This window comes from Plasmodium inui (genome assembly GCF_000524495.1).
Source record: "Plasmodium inui San Antonio 1 unplaced genomic scaffold supercont1.8, whole genome shotgun sequence".
Taxonomy (NCBI): Eukaryota; Apicomplexa; class Aconoidasida; order Haemosporida; family Plasmodiidae; genus Plasmodium; species Plasmodium inui.
Window position 1 is genome coordinate 811,378 of NW_008481842.1, and position 9,761 is coordinate 821,138.

Below are 9,761 nucleotides of genomic sequence, written 5' to 3' on the forward strand. Positions count from 1 at the left end.
ATATTTGACCATGCGCAGGCATGAGGCGTTCACTACGTATAATGTGCTGTGGGCTTATCTTCCCTCTAGGGCTGAACGGGAACAAGGTTTTCCTAGCCACGAGAGTGTCATCCAGGATTGATGCCGCGCTAAAAATGGCGCATACAATGTGAACATGCGTGTAAAGGGTACAAAAGGAGATACCCCCAAAAATGTGTCATCCGCGAGGATGTATGCACATACAAGCGTTCGTTCGTTCCCCCCGATATTGGTGTCCGCCCATTTGAATACTTACGATGGCTTCACGCCTATGTCCCCTCCCCCCATATGTGCATAGTTTCCCTGCAATTCCAGGACCTTCAATGCAAACGAGCAGTTTCGTCCCCTTTTTTTTTGTATACTAACCACTAGAGTTTTGACCCATGTGTGTGGGAGAAGGGGGCTGTCACTTGGCCCATCCCAACTGGGCACAATATACACGCATTTTCATTGCAATGCCCCCCAAGTGGTTCCTTCCTCATATTGTGTGCCCATACAGTGGGTAATATTGTTGTATATGGAGGGGGTGCAAATGAAAAGGCAAGCAACGGCACAGTTTCGCAGCTACGCAGTTGCGCTACTGCACAATTTGGCGTGATTGCTAACCGTTGCCACTGATCCATATGCCTTTGGGAATCCTTACACAAGAGAAACATTAGATGGCTATATTCTAGGTATCCACAAATAATGTGCAAAAAAAAAGAAAGAAGAGAAAAAGACACCTTCCTTGCCATGTCGAAGGCAGAACACATCCTAATGAGCCACTTCAAACACATTTTCACCAAATTGGGTGATGTCGCCTACTCCTGGCCTACACGAACAACACAGCTCCGTGTATGTGGCACAGAGATCGATGACTATGCAGCGACTGGCTAAGGGAGTATTCTCCCCATATTATAAGAGACCACCCTTTACTTCTTTCCCTTTTGTACTAAACAATTTCTACGTAACATTTAAAGAATCATCCGTGTTCGTCGTGATAAGTTTGTGTAGACATAAAATTTTCCACATGATTTGTAGCGCCCCTTTTGCAAATAAACAATTACTAAGCATGGAAGAAAAGAAGCAACGAAGCAAAGAGGCAAGGAAGCAAGCAGGCAAGCAACCATTCATCGCAACTTTCTTTTTAGTCCTTTTTTTTTTTTTTCTCTTTTACGAATAGGTGTGTAAATTTTAGCAGAAACAGTTTATAATGAAAACAAACTGGGAAAGAAAAAAAAAAAAAAAAAGAAAAATTAAAAACCCCCCCTTTTTTTTTTTTCCTTTTTGAAGAAAAAGGAAGGATAAGAATGCACAAATGTGCGTGGGTTTGTGAAGGTGTACTTTTCGTCTGTCCTTTGTATGTACCTGTGGCGTCGCTCCGTTCTGGGTGCTCCCATGGGCAATTTCAGCATGATCCATTATTAATACTTTCTGTTCATCATCGCTCTCACTTGCGCTGTCAGGGGCATTATTGCCTCTCCCCCCTTACCATTCGGACTACTCAGCTGTCACTCTCTACTCACGCGGACCCGTGAAGAGCCTCGAGGGAGGATTCCCCTGTGAGACACTCTTTGAGGGCATGCTCCCTGGTAGCTATTCCAGTGCGAATATTCCACCTGGGCAATTCTCACAAGTAGAAGCGCAAAAAATGGCTACCCCTCACCCGAGGCGTCTGTGGAAGTGTCACCTATGATGAAGCTGCATTTCCTGGTGTGGCATGTCGAAGCCGTCATGTGGTGTCTTCTTTCTGGGGGGTGCTTTGAAAATGGTCGTGTGCCCGTCTGTGTTTTCTCCATCTCTCTCCTCCGGTCGTGAATCCCTTTTTTCCTGCGAATCGTCTCCCTCGCAAATCATTAAAGTATTAATTGGGGACCTGAAACCTGGCGCCCGTTTGGTGGTAGCAGAGCCTTTCCTGCTTCTCCTCCTTCTTCTGCCTCGGCATAACAACCTTCTCCCTGGCCGTGGTTAACTTATAGTCGGTGCTGAATGACTCCACAATGTTGTCCTTGTTGGATGAGCAATGAAAATCGAAATCGCTGTAGTCATATGTGGAGGAGCTGGACGTTTTGTTAAAGTTATCGCGAATGGTTTCGTCGAGTTGTATGGTCGCCTTGGTGTAGCTGCTTGGGTGGAGAAACGCGCTCGGCTTGTTGTCGGCACCTCCACCTCGGCTGTCACTCCGATTATCGCTTCTGCTTTCGCTTCGGCTCTGGCTTCGTCTTTCGCCTCCTTTTTCGTTTCCCTCCAAGTTGGCATGCGTGCTGACGGCCTGACCACGATGCACTTCGTCGAACGTCTTATTCCCTCGCACGGCGCAATGGGACAGAGTACCCTGGTTCGCTGCGTTACCTTCCATTTGAAGGTTTATTGAATTTCTTTCTTTCCCCGCCGCTTTGAAGGCTTTTTTCTCGCTCGGTGTCTTCCCCTCCTGGGGGAGGTCCCCCAACAGTAGGTCCTCGTACCGCTCCTTGGCCGCCACAAATGGGTTCCGACTGCGGTTGTCACTTCGGCTTCCGTTTCTGCTCCTCGTGCTGCTCATCCAGTTGCCACAGTGCTCCTCACCGCCCAGCGATTTCAACATTCTCATAAAACTCAAAGGGTCGCTCTTGTCCACACTCCTGCTGCTGCTATTACAGTCATTCTCCTCGTAACTGGTTTCGTAATTCGCCATGGAGGGGAAGCTGCCACCTCGTGTGTCACCTTGATTGTTGCGTTCGGCTAATTTTCTCCAATTATTGGCTGGGTAGTAGTGCTCGCTCTTGTCGTAGCCCTTCTTGCTGGCAAAGTGATTGTGTCTTTTGTCTGCGCTAGAGGGGTCGTATTTTCCTTTTGCGTCGAATTGGCCCAGATTGACTCCCGTCAGATGGTGTTCCGCCGTCTTTTTGCTTCTATCATAGTTGCCACCCCCTTTTGTATTATTCATAAAATTATTAATGATAATATCGTTTGTGTCGTTGCTGCTATTGGGTTCGTCTGACAGATGGGTGGTGGGGTCATTATTGGAGGAGAAATCTTTTTCATTTCTATTCCCTCGGTTATTACTCTGTCTGGAGTTATTACTTTGTCTGATGTCGTCTGGAAAGATGGTGCTGATGGAGATCCGCCTGCTGTTTTTTCCATCCTTAGGAGTATCTTTTATTTGTTCCACGTAACGATTTGTGACTGTCTCTACATCATTGTTGAGGTTATTTTCCCGGTGCAATTTTTTTTTGTTCAGGATGGAGGAGAAATCATTTTCATATTCGTAATTTGTTCCCTTGTTAGTACCACGGTGGTTAATGCTATAATTGGAGAGGTTATTTTTGGACGGCATCCTCGCCATTGCTTCGATGGATGTGCTTTTTTTATTTCCCAAGCGCTGACTCTTATCGTCATTGTCCTTGTCAAGGTTCATGTGAACATTGACGCATTCTCTTGTTTGATCCTTATTTGAAAAAATTTCCCAATTTGTTCGGCTCAGCTGTTCGCTCTCTTTCATCGGAAACTTATTGTTCACTTTTTCTATGTCACCACTTCTCCTAACTCGAAACGGGTGACTCTTTTTGCCCTTGTGTGCTACGTTTTCCCCCTCCGCATAGCAAGCAAAGCGGCCTGGATGGCTGTTTTTTACTCGAGAGTCTTCCATATACCTGAGGCAGCTGTCTATGACGTTTCGGGAAAGGTGGCTCGGCTTTTCCATCTTCCCACCAATGTCTGACGCAGTGGGTGGAGTAGTCTTGTTGAAGTATCCCCTCAAATGGGTGGGGCAGTCAAATGATTCTTGTTTATTATTTAATCTCTCCATCTGGCACGAATTTGTTCTATCTGCAATGATGTGACCTTCCCCTTCTGTCATATTCTCCTCACAGTCATAGTGCACCTTTTCACTAGTTTTCCCTTCCGCTACTAAGAAAGAATTATTTCCAATTTTTTTCTTTTTCGGCAAGGTATTCTCATCATGGATGTGCTTCCCCAATTTGTTCATGTCCATTTGGATTGCTTCAGAATTTGCGTAGAGGGAGGTGATCCTTTTTTGGTGCGGCCCGAAATCGGTGCAACGTATTTTGCCCTCTTTGTTGTCTATTTTGCTGTCCATTTTGCTGTCCATTTTGCTGTCCATTTTGCTGTCCATTTTGCTACCGACTTGGCCCCTTATGTTTGGGACCTTTTCTTGATTGAGGCTGACTTGGACGCGACTGCCATTTCGGCTGCCAGTGCGGATTCCGTTGCAGGTGATGATACTTTCCGGATTGGGAGGGTCCAACTGGTAACGTTTCTCTTCATACGCGGCGGCCATGTGGCCCCCTTCCTCTCCTTCGTTTAAACCCATTTCGTACAAACTGGATAAATTTTTCTTTAATTTCTTCTTTAGTTCCTTCGAATTCTCCAATATTGAATTCACTTTGTTGGAAAAGGACTCTGTCTTCTTGGCGCACTTTCTTTGCTTCCCTGATTTGTCGATGTTGAAGTTGTTGGCGTAAATTTTGATGTAATTTTCGTCCTCATGGGCTTCCTCTTCATCGTAGTCGTCATCTTCATCGTCATCATCATCTTCACCTTCCATTGCGTCGTCATATGGCGGTGAGTCTTCCCCCTGCATCCACTTGTTCCCTCGGGGTTGGAGATCTTCCAGGTCCAACACTCTCCTTTCTCGTGTTCCTTCATATTTGCATGGCCTCTTTTGGCTATCTGTTTTTTCCTCTGTGTCCTCCCCATTGGTTTCCTCCCCTTTGTGCGAGCTTCTCATGTTCCCGGTGGTGTCCCTCTCGCACATTTTTTCCGCCAACTCACCTTTCGTTTGGTCCTTCGATAATCTCAGATTTTTAGACTCACTAAAGGTAAGAAGCCCGTCTTGAAATCTCCTCATATGGGTCGTCGTGTTCTTTGTATAACTCACTGACTGCTCCGTTAGCATCTGTTGATCCTTTTTTGCACAAAACCATTTCGATGCTTTGCTGTCCAAAGCGTCTTTGCAGCTGGAGCGACTCGCCTCTTCCTTCTCGTCGGATGACTTAATGCTAACAATACGATTTCTTTCCTGAAAGAGGGAATCCTCATCTGGGGCCATTCCCTCCTTAGAACTTTTCCCGTTGCCATTGTGGATCCCCTCTACGGTGTTTCCATACCTAAGCACATTCTTTTTCCCCTTGTAGTTTAAAAAATCATCGTATGTGTCGCTCCTGCTGTAGCACTTTTCCGGTACACTTTTCAGGTGATTATTATTACTCCCGCTTTTCATGTAGGTGACTGGGTTGTTTTTGCTGTCCACTGTTCGGTTGTGACTGTGCTCATTTTTGCTGCGGTCGTCTCGACCGTGGTGTTCTTCTTGTTCCTCCTCGTCGTGGTGGTCCTCATCTTCCTCGTTGTCCCCCTCATCCGCCTCCTCCTCATCGTCCTCCTCATCATCTTCATCATCGTCGTTTTCGTCTTCCTCTTCCGCATCGCCTTCATCCCTCGCTTCCTCCCCCTCGGTGATCCCCAGCTCGATGTCTCGAACCTGCTCATCCAGGAACTCGTCATCGTGACCCCCGCTACACGTTTCGTGGTAAGTGCCTTTCTTTTTGACGATTTGGCTGGCATAACTGACCTGGCTAACTTTTCCATTCTTGGATTCTTCCCTGAGGCTGGCACGATGTGGTGCCTGTTTCTCCTTGCGCGAGTAATTGTTGTGCACAGAACAGTTGTCCCTCACGTCACCTCCCTCATCTGATTCGTCTACTTCGTCTTCTTGGTCTGCTTCATCTGATTCGTCTACTTCGTCTTCTTGGTCTGCCTCATCTGCTTCGTCTTCTTCGTTTGCTTCATCTGCTTCATCTGCTTCGTCTACTTCATCTGCTTCGTCTACTTCATCTGCTTCGTCTACTTCATCTGCTTCGTCTACTTCATCGTCCTCCTCGTCGTCTATCACGATTGGTTCATTTTCCTCCTTCGTGATATGGTCCTCCTTTTTCTTCTTCCCAAGATTGTCCTTGCTGGGATTTTCCGCGCCATCGTTTATGACCAGAAAGTTATCCTCCTTGGTGTTTTCCACGTACGCGGCTTGGGATCCATGCAGGGCGTCGGCATTCCCATGTGCACTGTAGCTATTATGATGAAGAGACGTGGCAGTAGGACCAGCGATCCCCCCCCTGTTCAAGAGTCTATCATTGTTGTAGCTGCTGGTGATTGTTCTGTGGTCGGTTTTGACCGCACTTCTGGCCTCTCTACTTTGCTTCGTTCCGCTGTTGTTGCTTTTGGAGTTACAGGGGTCGCTATTTTTCTTCACGGAGCAACAGTTTATTCTATTTTTAAAATTATTCTTCATCATATAGTAGAGAATTTCGTAGTCGTTTTTGAGGCAGGCATGTGAATATTTATTGTTACTAGTTTTGTCCTTGGGGGTGTCTGCGTCCATGACGACGGTTGCGTTTTTGTTTCCCTTGGAAGCAGAAGCGTCGTCCTTGTCTCGTTGGCCGTTCTGCTTCATTTTGCCGTTCGCGCTGAGTGGAATGGTGTTGACTGTGTTGGCTGCTTTGACTGGGTCGAGTGCGTTGACTGTGTTGACTGTGTTGGTTGAGTAGACCGCGTGGGTTGTAGTGGAGCCACTCGACATATTCGGCGTATTGGCCCCATTTGCGCTGCTCCCTCCGCTCACATCGCTGGGCGAAATGGAGGAGATGTTCTTGAAAAAGTTCCAGTTATTCGAGAGGAGGTAAATCCACCTGCTCTTAACCTTCTCATGCCACAGGAACTTCGAATTCTGCAGGCTAAAATTGTTTAACATCTCTGTCACCCAGGGGTGGTCCAGCACATTCTGCAGGCTTAATCGTTCACTAGGGTTGGAGGAAGTCAACTTGACGAATAAGTCCCATGCTTTCAGGTTTTCCCTGAATCGGCTAGGGGGTTTCGAGTGTCTCAAATTATGCACAGTTTTCAAAATAGTTTGCGCGACTTTTGAGCATTCGATTCCTTTCTGTCGACAGACGAATCTTCCTGAAATGAATAAAATCATATTCATCCCAAGAGCGTAGTTGTCAATTTTCTCCGTCATGGGTCCCGTATTTCTGAGTATCTCTGGGGGGTTAATTTCTAACGTCCCTGGCCATTCCGTCGGGTGTAAATTGCAAGAATCGATATGTTCGGACCATCCAAAATCCGCTATGACTATCCTCTTATTATCGTATCTTAAAATATTTGTTGGTTTTAAATCTCTGTGAACAATATTCATGTCTTGGATATACCACATGCCTTGTAAGAGTTGAATGAAGTAGAGAAAGGCTTCAGACATATTGCTGGATAAATTTTCCTTCCACAAGGTGCCATCATTTGCATAATCCTGTATTAATATCCATCCTTCTTTTCCTCCTATAACTTTGTGTAATTTGATGACTCCAGGACATTGACATATGGATAGATTGATTATTTCTTTTGTAAACATTTCAACGATTCGGTTAAATGATTCCTTCGGAAATTGATTTGGCTGTAACAACTTGGCTGCAAATATTTCGTTCGTAACTTTATGCTTCACCTTCCATACTTGGGCGTATGTTCCCTTTCCTAGGTTATTCAAAACGACGTAGTCTTTAAAGCAGCTTTCATTTGTCCGTATTATCCTAATTTGGTTGTGGAGCACGCTGGGTAGTTGTAAAACGTCATTGTTCGTGGACAGGTTGGACCCTATTTTAATTTCTTCATTTTTTCTCCCTTTTATGTAACTCCGTTTGTAATAATTATCAGCAAATTCGGGGTTGTCTTTGCTGTTATTATTCAACGGTTTAGGGTTCTTTTTCATATCTGGAAAATCCATGTTTTTTTTTTTTTCTTTTTACTTTTTTTGAGAAAATATTTGTTCGTTTGTTTGTTTGTGTGTTTGTTTATTTGTTCCTGTTCTTCTATCTTTGTTGCTGAGGTGGAGGATGCGCTCTTTCACAACAATGTGGTGTTCCAAGTCCGCTGTTGTAGAAGCGTCGAAATTGGCTTATATCTACGGGTGTGGACGTGCAGGTGGTAAAAACTGTCCTTTCAAACGCGCACGCATGCATAGATATGTGTACACGCAATAATACATATACACACATTAATATTTTTATCTGCTCGTGTTGATTTTCCAACTCTTCGTCACACATACATGTACAGCGTTGAATATACACTCACCGCAGAAAAGGACTTTTTTTTTTTTTTTTTTAAATTATATTCCTCTTCTGAAATTTTTTCGCTTCGTCAAAAATATGTATTTTATGAAACAGCTTTTTTAACCTGTTTACATTTAGTCGAACTGTTCCAGTGCTGTTGGTCAACGTATTCTCACAGCTGCCGTATGCATACGTGTTTTTAATTTATTTTTCTGTTTGTTCTCTTTTCAGAACTGCTTCAGGTTTGTGTAGAACTCATGTGGAAGCTATTATCGTATTTTTTATTTTGTTCTGTAGTTCATTTACCTTGATGCTTATATCGTGAAGTGCTTATGTGTGTGGTTTTCTTTTTTTTGTACAATTGTATACCTCTTTGCAGCCTCCTTACAGCCTCTTTGTATCCTTTTTACAGCCCTTTGAAGCCTCTTTGTGTACCTTTTCGTACACTCGGATTTTTTTTTTACACTTTTTTGTTCGTTTTTTTTTTTTTTTTGTAGTATTTTCTTTCTACATATTTGTTGACGCAAGAAAATACAACCAAACAAAGGGGTTAATCAAATTAATAAAACAGTCAGAGATAAACCAAACAAAAAAAAAACAAAAAAAAACACATATAGGTATGTATATATATGTGTTAAAAAAACAAAAACAACAAATGAAAGATAAGGCTAGTGAACTTAAAATGACGCACGTAAACAAAAATTAAAAATTAACACATAGACATATGGTAACGAATTTACATGGGCTTAAACAAAAAATTGTTTAGGGGTATACAATTGACGCGCTACTGCAGAGTGGACTGCTACGAAAAAAAAGGGGGGATAGAAAAATGGAAACGACGTCGAAACGACGTGGAGACGAAGTGGCATGAATTAGCACGGAATGGCAAAAGGGGCGCCTAACAAGCGGAACAGAAAAAGAAAAAATTAAAACTGAGCTATAAGTGGCGTAAATATTAGGGACAAGATTAAAAATTAAATGAATCACAAACTCTATAAATTTAGACAAAACAAAAGATCATTAGCTCCAATACAGTTGGCCACATTGCAAGTGTTACAACTGCAGAAAGAACAACAAAACAAAGAGGACAAAATAAAAACTATAGCTAATGTAGTTGTACAGAAAGTAAACTATCATTTTTGATGCAGAGTTATTGAAATGGAAATAAGTAGGAGCGTTTAATTTTTGTTAAGATTTCATTTGTGCATTAATCGCACACGGTTACGCGGTTGAGCGGTTAAGCGGTCAACCGGTCAACCGGCAAACTGGCCAACTGGTCAACCCGTAAACTGGCCAACTGTTCAAACACTTGTGCAAGTATGGAGCATTGCAAAAAGATTAATTCCTGTCTACTCGCGCGAAAGTGCAAGTATACGAATGCAACATACATGCCTAGATACCTGCGAATACACACACATAAATGTATATATGTGTGGACATCCACGTGTAAGTACGTACAAAAACATACAATACAAAACAAATGTTGTTATTTACAATTCGGTCAGAACTAATAGAATTGTTTTATTTTATTTATTTTTTTTTTCCTTTTTTCATTATTTCGCTTTCTCATGTATTTCTCTCTCTCGCACTCTCAATTTTGGAATTTTACAATTAAAAACAAATGTTTATACTATTGTGGCAAAAGAAGAAAAAAAAAATCACCTTCATTCA

At 43.3% G+C, this 9,761-nt stretch overlaps 1 protein-coding gene across 1 annotated transcript; it reads right to left on the reverse strand.

Moving 5' to 3' along the window:
- Positions 1 to 1,861: 1,861 nt before the first annotated feature.
- C922_02447 (serine/threonine protein kinase) lies at positions 1,862 to 7,765 on the reverse strand (the record flags this gene model as incomplete). Its single annotated transcript, XM_008818046.1, has 1 exon — positions 1,862 to 7,765. The coding sequence occupies one exon, from the start codon at positions 7,763 to 7,765 to the stop codon at positions 1,862 to 1,864; it is 5,904 nt and encodes a 1,967-aa protein (XP_008816268.1).
- Positions 7,766 to 9,761: the final 1,996 nt, after the last annotated feature.